Source organism: Centroberyx gerrardi, chromosome 18 (assembly GCF_048128805.1).
Source record: "Centroberyx gerrardi isolate f3 chromosome 18, fCenGer3.hap1.cur.20231027, whole genome shotgun sequence".
Classification (NCBI taxonomy): domain Eukaryota; kingdom Metazoa; phylum Chordata; class Actinopteri; order Beryciformes; family Berycidae; genus Centroberyx; species Centroberyx gerrardi.
In genome coordinates this window covers 7750780-7770478 of record NC_136014.1, presented here as the reverse complement: position 1 = coordinate 7770478, position 19699 = coordinate 7750780, and the positions used below count along the sequence as shown (strand labels likewise).

The window sequence follows — 19699 nt, the reverse complement described above, 5'->3', positions numbered from 1 at the left end:
GTCCAACGTTGTGGAAGAGACCCAAAAGGAAAAAGAAGAAGAAGAGGGAGAAATATTAAGAGGTGTGTGGAGAGAGAAGGGTCAGTGTAGGGTCAGACAGGGACATGCCGGCCAAAATCCTGCGGCATATTATCGTCCAGCCCTTCCCCCCTCGCATGGTATAACCATGACCACCTGTTTGACCGAGCCACAACCTGCCGCTGACCCACAACCAGCAGTTTACCAACTTTACCACCTGTCTGGTTCAATAAATACATTCCCTCGTTAGCCTTTTCCCTCGTTGTTTCTGTGTTAGTATAAGAATAGCCAAATAGTTTGCTTCTACCCTAATGAGTTGTGCTTCTACCCAAATGAGTTGTGCTTCTACCTCAGTTGAGAGTTTTTTTTCAGTTGATGGATATGATTTTAAATGAAATAAATAGAAGATTGGAGGAATTATACTATGAAAAAAGTTTTAAAAAGAAGAATGTTGGAACTAGTTCCCGTGTTGCTGTTGAACAGACGATGTGATTGTGCTGCTATTACGTTCATACCAAATATCAACAAACCGTTTTCCTTCATAATAAGGAAAAGTCTGTTTTTAATACCTGTTTAATACCCCATAACCTATTTCAGTAAGTTGATTTTAAACCAGTCACAGAAGTATATGCATGTACCCTTTCTGTCCCTGTGACTTGTGCATGTTTGATTGCTTATGTTAGGTCATAGGCTAAACAGACTTACCTTTTGTGTCCAGCAGGGGGCAGCCTTACTCCACAATTGGGCAGGTTCAAATAGCAGTAGGGTGACATGTTGTTGTCTTTTTAACCTTTATTTATCCAGGAAAGTTGAGGAGGAGGTGAAGAAAAGTTGAAGATTTTTCTAGGGTACCTGCCTAACCATTCATCACACCTCTAGTTTGTTAGTTTATCTTGCACTTTATATCACCTCCCGCCTCTATATTTGTGCGAATGTGTGTAGCCTATATTTCTGTCTCGTTCCCGTTTTCAGTGTGTGCTAGTGTGTCTGCTGCTTTCTGTCTGTCTCTCATGCTCTATGTGTTTTACAACAGAAGAGCTAGAAAAAGAAATGACATGTTAAGAGCTAAGGAGAAAGTATTTTATTGAGAAAGAAGAAGAAGTCTAAGACCCAGGTGCTACATTCCTGCAAATATCCAAGCATAAGATAGATGTACAGACAACCTTTTTACTGCCAAACCCCTCAATTGCATTTAATGGATTAATTGTGTTGCTTTCCAATGGAAGTTCATTCATTTCAAATGACAGAATCTGTCACTGCTGCATCATTCTGCTGCAGATGCGTTGCATTGTGCTGCAGGTGTTGCATTTGTTGGGTTTATTCAACTTAAACATTGTGGTTATGCATGCATTGGTAAGAGAACATAAAGTTGATTACCATGAACATATATAGTACATCAGTATTTGTTAACATTATTAACTATCACAGTACTGCTGTACAGAGAAATAAATCTCTGTAAACTGTGATGCTCCACTCACAATGAATGAGAGCTTGACATTGTGGACTCTCGGCATGTTTGCAATGCATTATATATTTTTTTCCTTAAATTTTGAATGATGTTTTTTGTCAATATTACAGACAAAACCATTTGGTCTGTTTTATGTCCATGGAGTTTCTGTTTGGTTGAACATGGGTATGATGTCATTGAGTAGTGGGGCAGAATCTCTGTTCTCTTATTTCCTTAGTAGTCTGGTAACGGCGACAGGAGTAAATACGCATTACCTAATAAAGTGTTCTTCCATTTGCAAATTACATGACAAGCTTATAAGCCAAAAGTATAAAGGAACTCCAAGAAGAAACAATGACACTCCACTCATAAAATGCTATATCATGGAAAGGCAATGTCATGTCACTTCTTCAGGATGCTTTTGAGCAAGTATTCTTTGGGCCTTGGGGTTGGGCCTTGAATAGCATTATGTTCCCTTTTGACACCCTTGATGGAAATGCAAATTTTCAAGCTAGTCAGGGGAACCGTCTAAACAAACTGAACTCTCCTGAAGCAGAAGCATAACTTATTCAAATTACTGATTTTGAATGACAGGGTTTGAATTATTAGTTGATTGTACTGCTATCAGAAGACATCATGCGTGTACAATTATGTATCTCTAGATCAGGCTAATTTCTCTAATCATTGGTCTGCTACTGCCGCACCCTCTGTCAAGGTCTCAACGCTGTTCTGGCTCAATGGCCATACTTTTTTTTTTTTTTTTTTTCAAAGTGTCTTGTTCTTGTTTTCATTCAGCTGTAGGAGTTGGTAAGGAAGCTGAATTCAGCTGTCTTTCACTTCCTTTTCAGTGGGACACGTTCTTAATGTTCTGCAGTGACACCCTATGCCCTGAGGCAGCCTGGGGGACACCACCAAGTATATATATGGCTACTCAAGTTGCGCTTTCACACTAAGGACAGCAGGGCGCTCTCTTATATCTCATTCCGGCGTGGTGTGAGTCAGTCCCGCTGCCCACTTACTGACTTGTAAATTAAATTGTTTGAACCTCGCAGTGTCATTTTAGCAGTGTTCTCTCTTAAGCCGCTCTATGATTAGTCTTTGTCGCCTCTATAGCGCACAAGTCCAAAGTAGACAGCTGAGGTAACTCTGATCACGTCCATCCGCTGACTGAAGTTGACTCCATCTTCATTAGTGTCGGCCAGACAAACATCTCACGCTGCCTGCTAGTTGTAGGGGAAATGTACCAGTCGGATGAGTTTTATTTGTCACCGCACTGCCAGAACCCTGCTGTGCACCTGGTTAAGAATGCCTGTCACTTTGTTTCAGCGTCGGGAGGATTTGTTTTCATAGCTCAACCTTTTTGCTCTTTCTTGAAAAGGGGAAAACAAATATGAGTGTTTTTTTTGTTTCTGCCCTTGGGGGTGTGTTTTTTTTCACAGGAATTCAGTCTATGTTTTGCAGATTTTGCAAGTTCCACTCATTTCAAAATGAAGATGACTATTTTCCTACCTTGTTGTTTTCCTGTGCGCTCGCCCCCTCTTCACCTCCCTCTGTGTTTCATCAGTCTCTAGGTCTCTGCAGGTCTACGGGCTGGTCTCAGACAGATGATTTTGACTTAGATTTAAAGCCAAGGCTCCCCCCCCCCCCCCCCCCCCAAGGAGAACTGAGTGTGCCTGGGAGACTGTTGAGTGTCTGACTTGACGCCCAGTATGCACAAGACTTCAGTCTCTGCCTTACTACATCTCAAAGAGGACTGATCGATTTAGAAGGGGAGCGCATCTGATAAGATGGTGCAAAACCACAGGGCTGCTGAAATAATAATGCCTCCACATTATGTCACGTTAACTTGATTGCACGAAGGCGGTGATGGATCGGGGATGGGGGGCGTGGATGGAATGGTGATACATGAATTTAAGCATATTCGGATTAGGAGCAGAACGTCAGCTAAATACCTAAGATGTAATATAAAGCGGGGAGTTATTGACCTCTGTGCTGTCTCTCTTTGTTCTCCCATAGGTGTTCACTGCACGCACGGCTTCAATCGGACAGGCTTTCTGATATGTGCGTACCTGGTGGAGAAGATGGACTGGAGGTAAGGTCCTACACCCCCGGCCCCCCCTCCCCATGGATCAGCCTCAGTGCTGGGAGTGTGTGTTGTTTCCCAGAGGCTGGATCATTAACCCCACAAGCCCCGTCAGCGCAGCGGTCCGCTCCTGCCGATATATCCTACATGTGCAATGGCGTGAGAAGTTGCGCCGTCAGTACCAATCAGGGCACGCTTCATAAAGAAGCCCGCTGGATGGCAAAGGCTCAACTCAGACGACAGAGGCGCTGAATAATTCACAACCAGCTGAGCAAAGGATGGATGAGAATGTGTCTTAAGTCAGAGTTGGAGCAGCGGAGGGAGTCTGGGAAAGGGAAGCAGGGTCTTTTGAATTCTCTGGAAGCTGTAGACGTGTAGGCAGGATGAACCCTCCCACCACCCACCACTTCCTCTGTAATGTTCTGAAAGCATCTTCATCTGGCCCAGGCTGTGCAGTGGCATGTGTTGTTAACATTATATGAATAAGAAAAGACAACAATGGTAGTCAGTTTTTTAAAAGACCAGTGTTTGGCCTGAAAAAATAACTACAAAATCCTCAGCATAATGGTAAACAGAATTTCACTGAGGTCAGAAAACCTGATGCACTGTGATAGTTTGATGTTCATCACATAGCTGTAAAGTCAACTAGGGCTTAGGATCAAATGAGCAGTACATACACCAATGTATAGGGATGGGACAATATGTTGAAATTCAATATATTGCAATGCAAAAAAGTGACAATACGTAGCGTAGTGACAATAATAGCACCATTTTATTCTGCTGTAGTAATCACAAGTGAGACGCTTGACCATCACTATTTTACAAGCTCTCCATCCAAATTATATTATTTGCACTTTGTAATGACATTTTTAAATTGTTGTTTACATTCTAGCAAGCCGGTGCCATTGCTAGAAAGATTTGTGGCTCAGAAATGAATATAATTCTGCACAGTCAGACTTTATTGTCATGGAACCTTTATTTATGACATAGTATTGTGGTTGTATTGAATCATGAAGCATATCGTCCCATCCCTACCAGTGTACCTTTTGATGTCACTCAAAATGCAGAGGACCCCTCGTAAAGAGTTACGAGAGTCAATCAATATGTAAATCCTCTGAAAATAATAGTGCTAGCAAATCAAAAAAGCACTCTGTGAGTCTCTCTTCTGTCTCTTATCAGTGTGGAGGCAGCTGTGGCTGCGTTCGGCCAGTCCCGCGCCCCGGGGATCTACAAGGGAGAGTACCTCAAAGAGCTTTTCCGTCGCTATGGCGACGTGGAGGACGCGCCCCCCGCCCCCGCGCTGCCGGAGTGGTGCTTTGACGATGACGACGGGGAAGTGGACGACGACGGCAACGTGATCGGCCAGGAGTCGGGGCCCAGCTCCTCGGGGTCGGGGCCCGGCAAACGAAAGAAGGAGAAGCTAAAACTGGTAAGACTTCCGGGGGGAGCGCCAGGAAATGGACTGTTAAGTAGGGAATCCATCGGTCCCGCTCCACAGGACGGGGGATCTCATGCAGCGAGAGCGATGTAGGGCCTACGGGGACGCCGTCCTTCTAAATGATCGGCCTCTCATGTCCAGTCATGTGGGACATGCCGGTAAATTTGTCGTACAAATGTAGAAATCATGCCACTTTTCATCTCCTCAGCCGCTGTATAATTCTGATTCGATATTAGGTTTCTTCCTCTGTTTATGTCAATATCTCATCAGCCCACAGAGTGATGTTTAGTGAAATTAGAAGCACTGAATCTTCTGTAATTATCCATAATTAGTTTTTCTGCTTTATATTTAGCTGATGCTCTTACCCAGAGCAATTTTCAATAAGTGCAACAGTGAAAAGCCTAAATTCCTGTATCACCAACAATACAAGCAGCCAGCCTAGGGGGAATGCTAAGGCAAAAACAACAATGCTCTGACTGCAAAAGTAAAAAACAGAGCTGTGACACTGGAATATATGTATACCAAGTACATACATACAAGTACATGTACAAACTCTGGAATGAGCGAACATTCATATATCTCTATGATTGCAAGTAGCTTACCAAAACACTGAATCATGACATTCCTGGTGACAGACCGGTCTAGAGGGAAGAGAAGAGCCGCAGCAGGTCCTGCAGACTGCAGTCCTTCTCTGTTATTAAGGAGCATCGTCTCGGTTGAGCGGTCCGGCCCCAAGTCAGACTGGTCGGCGTCCATTCGTCTGTTATGAGAGAATCATCATAAAATCTGCTCGGGTGAACCATGTTTGAGTTTTGAAATGAAAAGTAAAGATGCTGCTCTGCAAATTTTGATAGTAGATAGACCGCATAATTGTTTGCCACTGAGGAGTGGAGTAGGGTTACAACCGGTCTGAACCATAGCGGAAAAGTTTTAGTTTGTTGCATTTTTGTATTTGGTTTGTTTAGAGAACCAGGGCTTGTAAAGAAAAGTCACATGAATTCACAAGTAGCTCGTTTATTAGAGATTTTGGCAGCAGAGGGGGGGGTCAAAACAAATCTGATTCCAGTCCCTGTAACTTTAGAGCAGCATGATGGACTTGTCTGTGCCCATTGCAGTATTTACCTTCTCTGGTGTTCATACAAGGTAAGAACACATGAAGAAATAGCTGAATATGAGCACCAGTCCAGACTGCGGTTTGCCCCTCGGTTCTTTTTATTACGCCAGGCTTTCCAAGCATGAGTAACCATTGGGTATCAGATGTCATCATCCGTCTCCTTATACCCATAAACCCTTGCGTTTTGGGTTCGTTTTGTTGGGGTTATGTTCTCACTCTGCAGTTCTCTTGCAAGAGGACAGATACCTGTAATGTCAGACAGTTTCAAAGTGGCTGTTTGGTGCCACTTGGTTTCGAATGGCATCGTTCTCACCTGGCCAAACGAAACGAACTAAAGGAGTAAACGCACCAGAGTTCGAATAAACCGCTCCAAACGCTTGGTGTGAATGCATCATAAGTCGAAGGCAGATGGCAGACGGCCTGAATGAGGTTAGGCGGTAGAGAACGGGTAGAGAATGAGATTAACATGACTAGGACTGGGCATTGCTTTCCCGCTGGAGCCACTCGTACTCAATATGTATGCACTCACGATACTCAAACCGGCATACATTATCATACTACATCGGTTTCTATTCTAAATGGCATATATTATCATATAACACCAGCTCCTAGACCTCATCTGGGGAGAACGAGGGAAAAAAGGTCACGACGAAAGAGAAACAAACGAGCGAGGTTAGGAAATGAGGCGCGGTGAGAGTGCAGAGGAATCATTTTTAGCCGGGAAGGAGAGCTACAGATGTCATCCACCTTTTTATCCAAGTGGCTGATGCCACTAGAAACAAGAGCGCGGGGGTGAAGGGGGGCGAGGGGCTGAGGAGAAGGTGGAGTGCGGTTTCCCGGGGGCCGAAGCGGAGGAACAGATTGAAGAAAGTGGATTCAGCAAATGATTAAAGCGGAGAGCTCGATTTATACCGCTCCTGCCTGTTGTCTCTGCACACAGGGATTCATAAGGCAAAAAAGCAGCTGTTTGGAGAAGTTTCACCTGCATTGAGAAGTGTTTTTTTGTGTGTATGTGTGTGTAGGAGGCTGTGAATGTTTCTTCAAATCCTGACAAATTGCGACCTGCTGTGTTCTTTTTTCTTTCTTTTTTTCTTTCCTCCCAGGGTGCAGTATTCCTGGAAGGCGTCACGGTGAAAGGCATCACACAGGTCGCCACACAGCCCAAACTAGGAGAGCTCCAAAGAAAGTGTCAGGAGTTTGCCGAGTGGGAAAAGTGAGAAGCCCCTCCCTCTCCCCTTCTCATACCCCCTCTAGGAAACTGTGTGTTTGCGTCTCTCTGTGTGTGTGTGTGTGTGTGTGTGTTGGTGGACACATGCGTGGGCGTGCTGTATTGTGTTGTGAGTGACTCATTCGTCCTGAATCACTTCTTTTTTTACATTTTTTTTTAGATCATGCCACTTTTAAGACAGGCACCAGAGTTGGGAATAGATTGTTTTTTTTTAGAGAAATATGCTGCCGCAGCCTTTTTATTAAAAATTGCATAGAATCAGCTCTACTGCTACGTCTTGTCATCACAGAAGGAACGGTGCATTAATTAAACTTCCCTATTCCTGCTGTTTCGAGGTTGTTTTTGTAATTGTACAATTGTGTCTTGAGTGTGTGCAAGCATGTTTACTCTGTCAACAACAACAAAGTAGTTGCTAAAAATGAACATTCTTTGGATTTCTTTAGGAAATTGGTTATTTTTGAGGGTTAGATTTGAATTCAAGTAAATGTATTGGTGAAGGCTAGACATGTAGTGGCTTAATATTGGGGGTCAGTTTGAAGGGGGTCAAAGGTCAGATGAATGTGATTCAGCAGAATGCAGTCAAGTAGGAATGTTCAAGTATAAAAACGTGTTTGTGTGTGTGTGTTCACCTTTGTGTTCCAGGTCTGGTTTCCCTGGTGCTCAGCCCGTGTCCATGGACAGGAGAAACCTTCGCTTTCTGGAGCAGAATCCATACAAAGTCAGCTGGAAGGCCGACGGCACACGGTGGGTCTGCTGTTCCCGGGTTTTCTTTACATTGAACGATTCCTTGTCCATATTTGCAGATGCAGGTTCCTCTCTCTGTGTCTCTGATTGGATAGATTGGCCTCTCTCCCTATTCATTAGGCTACTTTGTGAGTGTTCAATAAGTATAGGGCGAGTGTGCGTTCGTGAATGGTTATATCTGAGATGTTGGTTCATTTTCCAGGCGTGTGAAGACTGTGTGAGGAATACTAACATTGTTTCTCCTCGGTTCCCACTAGGTTTTAATCACCTTCATTTAGCTCAGCACGCTGAATGGCAGTTGGAGAGCTGTGAAGACTTAGGTGGCGTAATTGCATATTGGCTTAACTGATGCAGCCAAAGGCTGACTGTTTCCCATCTCTTAGCCGAGTGGAATAATATGCAACAAGGCAGTTTTTCTTTCCTGTCACTTTTCTTGGTGAATGTGTTGTGTTCTCCCGTCTTGTGTCTCTGTTGCCAGAGGCTAGCGTTGAGGGGGGAAGCAGTTTTAGTATTCCGGTAGTCTGCTATGAAGCACTGTCTCTCTTGCTGGTGGAAATGTTCACTGTGCTGGTGAATATTTCATGAGTGCAGTCAATTTCTGAATTTTACATATCAGTGCTTTAATTTCCTGTAAGAGTGAGACTAGCAGAGTAGAGATTTGGCCCCTGACCAAGACGCTGCTAATGTGTGTAATCGACTGCCATCATCTGCAAATGCTTGAAAGTGTTGTTGGAAACAGGAATCAGAGTTTTCTCCGAGTTTGCTTTTAAAATCTGTACATTGAGTGATCCTTAGCACTTCTTTCTTTTCCTGCAGACTTTTATCCCTCCAGCTACTTGAAGACTCTCATTCAACCGAAATGCCTAATTTCTTCAGTCACCAGACAGACAGAAAGAGAAATAGAGAGAGAGAGCGAGAGACGGACAGAAAGAGAAGATTCATCATCATATCAGGCTGCGCCTTAATTGGGCCTACTTGATATTTCTAAGCCGAGATGGGTTTTAGATAGTGCTTGGAGTGCAGATGAATGAGAATGGCTCGCTATCTCTGCACAGCATATTCGGGCTCTGGCTTTGTTGAGGCCCATCTATGTCACAACCAGTCCCACCCACCAGAATAATTTAGACTCCCCAGAACAAATTGTGCTGCAGGATAATGGAGAGAGGCTAATTTATCTGCCCTAAGAGTAATTCAGTCAATGTTCATCCTGTGTGTGTGTGTGTGTGTGTGTGTGTGTTGGCGTTAGAGAAGCGAGGGTCTTTTGCACCTGATGCAGTCAGTGATGTCAAACCTCCTCATGCCTGGACCTGCTCTTTCTTGAAAACGAATAATAAACATGCTGTTAGGTTTTGAATTATACAGCAGTGCGTTTGGCAGTAACGCATATACGGCAAGTGCTGTCTGACTCCCTGCGACCCTTCCTGCCAATCACTACTGGTGTGACTGAAATTGTTTTCCACAAATTGACGCATAAAACTATATAGAAGTTTCATCGTTTTATTGTTTATTCTCCGGACACAAGTTGTGCATTCACTTGTTATTCTGGAACCGGGGTACAACATTGTGTCCTATACTGGGTTTCATCAAGAGATATGTAATTGTTGATGTAATATCTGCAAACTCAAAATCTTTACACTCCACTACTGAAAGTTGGAGCTGCTACCATAAGCCACCTCAGAAAATACCATGGAACATCAAATCTAGATCTTCCTATTTACATGACAAAAAGTTTGATTTGACAGAGAGCCCTCTTTGATAAGTCCGTATTGTGAGTGGAGCCTTTCTGTTTCTCTTTCTTTTGCTTCTTCTTACTTAAAAAATCAAATATCTGACAAGACGCAGGGAAAAAAGTTCACAAAAATGTACATTTACTCAAATTTTTTTTCGTCTCCACTTTCTCTGTAAATGTACTGCGATGTTGTGATGACTCACCCTCTCACTTTCTGATTGACATTTTTTAAATTTGAAGTGCTACACTATTTTCTTCCAAGGAAATCTGTGGACAAATGTTTCTGTTATGTTATCTCTTCCACAAAAGAGTCTGGCAGCCATTTCAAGAAAATCCACACTGGTCCCAGAATTGTGTTAGGCCAAGGTTAGTGATAAAATCGGACTACTTTTGTGACTTTTCTGACTACTGCTTTCTGATTGCGGTATTGTTCCTTTATCATTGTGTCACTGTTTGGGTTGTGGAAAGTTACGCTCGACTACACTGGCTTGAGGAACTTGCAAGAAGGGATTGATGCAGTGTCTTTATGTGGATATTTACATAATTATTAGTTGTGGTCTGCCTTAGAATGAATGCCGGTAATAAGGAGCTTCTCTCATTTGGGGCAAAGATGACATTTAATGCCGCATGCTGAAACAAAACGGTCTTTATTTTCTCAATTGTTCTTTTGCTGGTCTGATATTATCTTCCACTACTGAGCTGAAAACTGGATCTCCACTAGCTTATTAGTGTGCTGCCAGTACCTCTATGCTGTTTCATTCATACAGCAAATGGCCCATCTCTTTCATACATGTTTGGCTTTTGTGTGAAATTCAGAGTGCTTATACAAAAGACCCGATGTTGATAGATGGTTTTGATTGGTGAAAAATAACAAAAGTTGGAAATCTGTCTGATTATGTCTAGTAGAATCCCCGTGGGTGTGGGTCTTTATTAAGTCTGGACAGTATCTCTGACTCATGGACAGCAAGCCTCTGGCTGTAGGGCCAAGACAGATGGCGGTGAGCTCTCCCAGGGTCAATTGTCAGTGGATCTAAACAAGCACCATATAAGGAGATTAGCTCTGCTTTTAATCACCATTGCCTAGCTTGTATTAATCCTAGAGACTCTGTAATGATGAATAAAGTATGAATTCTGAAATATGAGCCTTCATGTGCGGAGCAGTTATGCCACACATTAGATAAGATGAATGAGTTCTGAGGTTGTGTGCGTTTCCAGTGAGATTTACTGATTGCGATGCTGCGGCGCGATCTTAATTTCTCATTCTCGCCATGCATCACACGGGCTGTGCAGAGAATTCCTTATTAAATGTCCGACTTCCTAGCCGGTGGCATTTTTAAGACCCGAAATGGAGTTTTAATAGGAAATTCGTCTCTTCAAGGTGGTCTGGGAAGATTTTCTCTTTGCATATTTTCCGGAGGCCTTCTTAAAAGTATTGCGTTTTTCTAAATCCCTCCAGCTTTCCTTTGTTACCTCAATGAAGATAAGAAAGTTTCCCATTCTGGCAGAAGTCATTTCTTACTTTCAAATTGATTAATTCCCCTTTTTTTTTGTATTTCATTCAGAGCTTATAAAATCATTATTTTTGTAGGATGAATTAAGCGAGTACCCATGTTCATTTTCAGCAGCATCCTAATAACTCTCTCACGCAGTTAACTCACAATCCCACCTGGCTGATACCCAGTACGACCACAGACTTCTACCCATGGCCACCGGGCAATGCAGCAGGAACTATTTCTTGCTGAGTAGAACAATCACAGTCATTACTTTGGCACAGTACTGTTGTTATGCAGCACTCTCTCTTGCCTCCAAACACTGTGCACCCATCCCTGATTCATTGTCTGTAGATTTATTCACTGTGTGACAGGTCTAAGTCTGCTGTCTGCCGAGGAGGTGGCTTCTGATGGGTTTTGGAAGGGACAGGAAAGTCGCTGGATTTGGCAGGAGGGCAAAACTTAGCCTGAGTTGGGTTTTAGCTGTCCTGTTGCAGAGCCCTCTGTCAGGAATAGATTGGTCTGTGCCCCAGAGAATAACCGGAGGAGGAAGAGCGATCAATTATGTCCCTGGGATGTTAAAAAAAATCCGTAATGCTGTTCGGCTTTGGCTCAATTAGTGCAATTGGACAAGTTCGGCTTTTTTATTTTTCCTCTTAAACTCCAATCTTCTACCCCTAACTTCCACTTACATCATTCACTCAAAATGAGGAATCAATAGTCTGATGTTCTCTTTGAAGTCCCATATTAGATCTTCTGTCTGAAGGAGAGGTTTGCGTGTCTGCCGTCTGTTTATTGGTTGGTTATTGTCAGAGCATTATTACTTGTCGTTTACAGTCCCCGTTGGTTATTGTGTAGATTTACGATTTCTATAACTCTGCTGAGAGGGAGGCTGCTAGCATATATTGCACTAGGATTCTGTCTTCCTTGGGGAGGTAACTTTGAAAAACTTGAACTTCAGTACCTAGTAATCCTGTAATGTGACGTCAGTGGACTTTGCACAGCACGCTCGTGTTTACCAACCCGGTTGGTCTGCGATCGCAAAAGATATCAAAGGGACAAGAGAGGCAAGAGATCTAACGTTGGTGAGTCCAGCTTTCTCTGGACAGACCGCTGCTCACTGCTGTGTAAGAGACAGTTTAGACTTCACTCATAAGTTTAGAGATACTTGCTGTGGAAGGAGAAGTGTCCGAACACCAGAATTCCATTTGGGCAAATCTACAGCGTCTCAATTAGTAGGGATGGGACGCCCTTCTCTATTGCTGCCCCACTTGTGACTTAGGGTGATAAGACGGGTGTATTTTCAAATCCTGCTCTGTGTGAACAAATGTTCAAATCTATAGCTCGTAAAGTTTTATTAAGGATGAGTTCATCGCCCACTCGTAGGCTAAGCAAAAGCGGTTCACTTTGTCGTTTAAGACTCGACTCTTTTTTCCTAAATGAGAAATGAACTCGGTCCTCCGTGGGCAGTAGAGAGGCAGTGCTGCCCGTGGACCCAACACTAATGATGTGCAAAGCTGCTGGATTTGATCCGAGGCCCCCCGGGAGCCGAGCTGCTGTCAGTCAGGCCGCGGGACCAGGGCCGGTAAAGCCGACACAATGGCCGTCTGCGCCTCATTAGGGCTAAAGCGCTCGAGGGATGGGGCTCGGGGATAAGGGGGGGAATCCGAGGCTCACAGCACCCATCAGAGGACAGGGGCGGAAAAGAGCGGGCGGAGAGGGACGCGCACTCGTAAGAATAAAGGGACCCGCCGCATTGAATATATTCCAATTGGCTGTAAGGGAGGACGCGGTGTCTGCCATTACTGCGACTTCAGAGAGAGCGAGGGGGAGATTTGAAGATAGTGGAAATGTGCCTCATTCTCCACTGATGAAGAAGAGCTCCGCTGGGAGTCGCGCAGCGCTAACGGCCTCCCTCGGCGTTCTGCCGCACACACTTGACAGCGTTAGCCATGGCTAACTGGCCAATTAGACGGCAGGGGGAACCACTTTGGCCCGCTGCAAACCTGTTGTGTCCTCGGTGGTCGACATGACTGTTCTTTCCTCTAGTGACACTTATCTGTTTGATCTTCTCGGACATTGGTCCCACTCAGAGTCTGAAGAGAGTCTGAAGTGGCTCGCCGCCGCCCCTGTGCACAAGGAGATATCGTCCCGTCTGGGGGAATTGTTATTTGCTCAAGCTCGGCTATCAAGGCTTTTCCTGTTCCCTTTCTCATTCAATACCGTCTCCCTTGCCTCTGAGCCTTTTTAATACTTTCATCGTGTGTCCGCAACCGCCCTGAAAATGTAGACCCAACTGTACCAACATAACACCACTCTTTCCGTCTCCTCCCACGTTCTTTCTTTTCCCCCTGCAGTCTATCTCAAGGCTAGTTTTTTTGTTCCTCTCTTCAGACATCACCGGAAAAGAAAAGTCATGTCGGGAGAGGAGGGTCAAGCTCGTCCCTCTCCACTGATCTCTTTTTAGCTGAAGAGGGTGTGGAGGGCTATTATTACCGCCACTTTCCACTGCCAGGCCGACCTAGAAGCATCTGACTGTAATGACGAGGATTAGATTATATATCTGGCTTCCAGGTTTTGTGGTTGTTATGGTTTTTTAAAAATAAAAGCCCTCCATTACACTGGTCTTTGAGTGCGTGCGTTCTCCAGCTAACTGCTCCTGGATTGCCCTCTTCCTACACATTCTCGCCTGGAGATAGTTTACCAAAAGCACCGCATTTATCAGAGATGGGAGCGTTTTGTCGTGCTGATAGTTTCTTCCGTTCCCATCCCCACCCAACCTCACTTGGGATTAAAACAATGCATATAACAGCATATATTCACTGTTTATTTTTAGAAAGTGGTACTTTTTGGACTTAGTGTCAAGTTAGTCGATGAAAGCAGTTATTTCTGCAGAACTAAGTGGGAAATAAGTTAATTCCAAATTGTGCCTGAAAAACTCATCTGAAACACCTATCCATCTGAGGAAAAAAAAAAAAAATCCAAATTGGGAATTGCTGTAATCGATGTTTGGATTTTACTTTTTCCAAATAATTATGTAACCATGATTCTCAACCATGATTTTTGTAAACTTATAATTACATCCCTAATCTCACCCTATCTTATCCTCTTTACTCAGATGCCAAACTAGCATGGCATTTTGAGCTTACCATCTCAGACACAAGGTGAATCTAGAGGTAAACTGTGAACTCCAGTCAGCAAACAGAGTAAGACACGTAGCTATCAATCTAAGTAAACAATGATACTTTTTGTATTCATGAAAGTAAAAGATTGGAAAGCTGTATTTACCCTTCACTGCACCCCTGCATAGAAAGGCTTGAGTCCCCTCTCGGTGCCGACTTTGTGTCAGCTTGTCAAGTATTCTGCGCACAAACCCGTTCCTGGCAGCCCTCCAGCGCTTCCACTTTGAACCAGCTGGTATTGATGGCAAATTAATTAAGTCTAATCCATATGTGTTAATGGCGGAGAGTCACAGCAGGTATGAGAAATGCACAGCTTTGGCAGCGGGGAAGTCATTAATCTCACATCAGTTTCCCCCAAAAGCTGTGCATCCCTTCAGCCTGTGTGTTATTTCTCCGTTTGTAGGCCATCAAAGCCTCTCTGCCCATTTGCACTGCATGAATGCCCTAATATGATAAAGTAGCAGGCTAATTTGCCTCCGTTCTATGGCGCATTGATTAGGATACTTAACCTTTCGAAATAGAGCAAGACCAGAGTTGCTCATCAGGACATTAGGTGCTCATGCTGCTTTATTCACCACTTGGTATTTTGTAATAAAGAGCAGCAGTCAGCCTCCGAGGTGTAATTGGGTTCATCATAGGAGGTGTGTAATGAAGCCACCAGATTGCTGTGCATGTACATTTGTCAATGATACGGACCAGAAGTGTTTTTACCATTTGGGTATATTCACGTATATTCTCAGACCGCTTGACCTGTACATGAAATAAAGGCTTTTTGGAACCTTCTTAAGTACAGATTTGAGTGTACAAACATTACAGATGCACATACATGCAATCCTTATATCAGAAGCTCAGACGATATATTTCAGAGTGACAAATGTCTACAATCCAGTGAATTACAACATAAACAAAGCCAGCAGTTGGGGTGATAGTGTTTCAACAGGGGGCGATTGCTTGCTGTTAAGAATTAAAGCGTATAGCGGAGGATGACCGGCTGAAAGGAAACGGCGCCTGTGTTTTGGGGCGTGGCCCGTCTCCTCGGCTCATCTTTGGGAACCTGCAGAAGGGAGGATTAAGGATTTTGTCTGTTTACTCTCCCCTCATTTGAAATTGCCTAGGGAGTCTGCCAGCACAGATTGATTAGGCCTACTCTGATCAAACAGCAAGCATTTGGTTTGACTGCTTTGCTTGCTCTCGCGCCTCTCTGTAGATTATTGAGGATTTCTTTTTTTTTTGCCACCCAAACCAGTGTAGTTTGCTGTTTTGAAACTACAAAAGATCTGGTTACAGTGACCATGCTTGCATGCAGGCTACAAATTATCCCTACTTGTTGACAAAAAAAATAGTGAAAGACAGCCATTAGGGTGCGGGTGGGATATGGAGGGATGAGGGAGGGATGTATCATGAAGTCACTTTATATATGCAGAAGAAAATCACCATCAGTTTACATCAAACTGGGGCCATTTAAGTTAGTCTGGTCTGGAAGAGATTTATATATATGAAATCCTATGAGATAAAAAGTGTTTGTCATATTCATAGGTTAGTAGGCTGTATGCATGTTAAGTTATTCATCAATTGCATTTATATGCAGGCTAATAATGCATTAACAGGACTTATTTACTTTTGAGTTGTTTGCTCATACAAACAACGCAACCGTAGTAGATTCATCTTGCCCTAATCAGACTGAAACATCCATTTACATGCCACATATTAGCCTCATTTTCTCCAAATGGAATAGATTATTCAGACGGAGTGGTTGATTGGTTTCATCTGGGTTGCAATTTTAACCGGGTTGAGAACGATCTGGATTCCTCTAGTCCAGTTGGGTTGTTTATATTAGTTAATTTGGAGTAAATTAGTCCTGTTAACAGATTACTTACAGATTAATAGTCAGTGATGATGTTAGTGTAAACCCGAGCAGCTCCACAACCACAACTCTAGCCTAAAGTCCAACTTGAGTGGAAGACACACACACACACACACTTGTTTTTCTTTGACCACCCCTCTAGAAGTGATTGTGTCTCAAAGTTGAGAATTTGAGTTAGTTAACAGCTTAAGATCACAGGCGTGTTATTAAAGATATTTGGCCTCCACCTTATCTCTCCATCCTGTGAGCGGTGTTGGAGGAATAGAGCTGTAATTAGATGAAGGTGTAAGGGCTTGCATGGCCGTGCTTCATGCCGCAGCAGCTTCTTTACCTGTTTGGCGTAATGTAGAGGAAGATATTTGCCTAGCAGCTATTTATAACGATTCTGCAACGGGGAAATTAATACCAGCCAAATGCTCATCATGTAGCTCTTGCTGGGAAATTGGCCTATTCTGGCAGCTGTTTTAACAGTCTAACAGTCACTGCTCACAAGTTTTGGGGGGCCTGTGGATGGGAAAAGTAATTTTCCAACCTTGTTCTGCAATATCCCGTTTTTGGAGTTTCTCCATTGCTTCTCCTTATTTTTATTTAAACTGAAGCCAACACAGTGAAATATATCTGCCTATGTTTAATTGAAGGGATTAGTTGACCCGTTATTTTAACTGCTGCATCCTCTAAATGTCCACCAATGGCACTGATTCAAGTATGAAACAATGACATTTTTACAACATTTCTTTTACAACAATTTCTTTTGGCCTTGGCTCCTCCAGAAGTTGAATTTGAGGGGTTTTTCGTCACTGTAATGGTCAGTTGTAAGTCTTATATCTCACCTGCAAACGCCGGCCAAGGATTAGCTGGGCAGCCTTCCTAGTCATAGAAATAAATCACCTAGCCCCTGGTGAACGTATGCTATTTGAAGATAAAATAACCTTCTACGAGTAAAGAAATTTTTTTTCCCCATTTGTGCGGAGCCAGCCTCTAGAATGACGCTGCAAGACCAAGGACTTTGTAATGGGAAAGGGAATTGGTTTACCATTCAGTGTAAGACTTTACATATTTTATTCATATGGCCTTGGATAGTGCAGTATTTGTGACAACCTAAAGTCCTAAAGTTGAACTGGCGGGACCTGGGGCTCCGCCATCGGCACTGAACGAGCGTCTTTGTGGACTCTGTCTTATCGCTCCCATGCACATGTGCAGTTTATTGTAATAGTTCTGTCGTTTCCACACTAAGATAAGATAATGTACCCAATGTATGGAGAAAATCAACCTGTGTGCTGTCAGAGTGGCCTCTCCTTTCTCTTTCAGTTCCCTGACCATGGAGCTGTACATTGGGGCGACATGACAGATTAGAGGGCGGGAATAACTCTTCTCCCCGGCCCACTTGGAGAAAGTCATTCATGTTGTAACTCCCTTTACACCCACGTAAATCAAAAGTCAATCTCTCGTCTTCAGCTTATACAGAATGCAGCAGCAAGGATCAGTCAGTTTTAGAACTGATTGTGTGCTTGGGCGTTATCCAAAATTTAATATAGTGATGCTGTCCCGTCATCATCTGAGATCCTCTGGCTTTACTGACGGTTCCTCAGTCTAGACTCGAGGCCAAAGTGGACCAGGCATTCACCATCAAGGCCACTAGATTGTGGAACAACCTGCTCTCTTGAGACTAGTTTCTATAGACTTGCTTTTATGTAATGATTTATCTAAATCTGTCTCTTATTCTGATTTGTTCCTATCCTTTATATATCTTTTGGTCCTTTGTTTTGTTTATTTTTATTCTATATATTGCGCCATTTCTTCTGTTTTTGTGTGAATCATTTTGTAAACTCTGTTTTTAGGTAAGTGCTATATAAATAGACAATGATGATGATCATGATCGTTGTTATTATATGTCCCTAGCTTTGGGGACATTAATGAATGTTCAGTAATTAGACCAAGCTATCAAAAGGCATAAGAGATTTAGCCATTTCAGAGATGTAATTCAGTTGGACTTTTCTCTCCATACTTTCCTCTACTATGTTTAAGTGCTGTGCTAATGATAGAGCTTGGCATTGGCCTGAAATTTGGGCCTGACCAGAACCAGAGGAAAACCGTGTCTAAGTCATGTAGCTTTTTGTTAGACCAAACTAGGGCTGCACGATATATCGTTTCAGCATCGTCATCGCGATGTGCGCATGCGCAATAGACACATCGCAGGACGTGCGATGTCAAGTAAGGCAAATTAACTCAAACACGTCATGCTACAACTTTTTTGCTACTTGATACAAAAGGAAAACTCGCACGGTTCTCATTTTCCATGACTAATCTACAAGAGAAGTCTGTCTGATATAACATAATTTACTCCGATTTAAGGGTTTGTTATAACGTATGTTACCTTTCCAGCTTTCGCGGCTCCGAACCGTAGTTGGGAAGCCTCTGGTGTTGTGCTAGCCTATTTTAGCTTAGCCTGGCTCGTAGCTGGTAACAAGCTTTTTACTAAGAGTCCGGACCAACTCTGCAGTGGAGAACTGGCACTTTATTTCGGTACAGCAGCGAACATAATGCACGGCCTCTCGGTGACGTTCTAAGCTCTTTTCTGCTAACTATGGTAACTTTACTCACTTAGCATCCTGCAACTCACTCTGGCTGCGGCTAAAGCTAAAAACACACTCACTTCCTTCTACGTCACTCGCGCAGGTTACCCACAAGGCCACCTTCTTAAAGGGACAAGGCTTGATAGAGCTATTCAAGTCTTTTGGTGAAAATTCCTGTATTTTTTCATATCGCAATATATATCGCAGAAAAAAATAATATTGCAATGTCATTTTTTTCCAATATCGTGCAGCCCTAGACCAAACCCTAACTAAAGCCTGAAATGGATTTCTTTGTTGCTGCTGATTTCCTGATGATAAATTGCTAATACCAGTATTTTTCAACAACATCCGTGAACCCAAAGTCTAGCTGTTATTAACTGAGAAATTCGGCCCAACCTTACCCGAGCACGGCCGGTCTCACTTGGGTTTCCTCGCATTCGGGTGTAAATGTCAATCAATAACTGGCAGAAGGAGAAAGGTCTGGCGGAAGCTGTATGTCAGTAAGACTAAAGGTAACAAAAAAAACATCCAAAGATTGTTTGAATTCTTTTCAATCAATCACAGTAATCCAGGGTAATGTTCAAAACATGGGGCTTGATGAGTGTTGTTTTGTGTCTGCTTGTCTTGAGCCTGGCTTTTACTCGTGGGCCACAGAGGACTGAGATAAGAGCAGAAAGCTGTAGCTGTGGTGAAGGAATTTGGGCAGGGAGGGCAGTCAGTGTCTGTTCTCCAGCTCAGGAATAGATGCTGACAGTCACATGAAAGATTCTCCTTTTAACTGCTGTCTTA

At 43.3% G+C, this 19699-nt stretch overlaps 1 protein-coding gene across 1 annotated transcript in view; it reads left to right on the top strand.

Moving 5' to 3' along the window:
- Positions 1–19699, top strand: part of rngtt (RNA guanylyltransferase and 5'-phosphatase) — a 79616-nt gene that overhangs the window by 5298 nt on the left and 54619 nt on the right. The window contains exons 5-8 of the mRNA XM_071906985.2: positions 3482–3557; positions 4728–4977; positions 7204–7313; positions 7971–8072. Of these exons, the coding sequence (XP_071763086.1) occupies positions 3482–3557; positions 4728–4977; positions 7204–7313; positions 7971–8072 (538 nt within the window). The remainder of the gene's footprint in view (positions 1–3481; positions 3558–4727; positions 4978–7203; positions 7314–7970; positions 8073–19699) is intronic.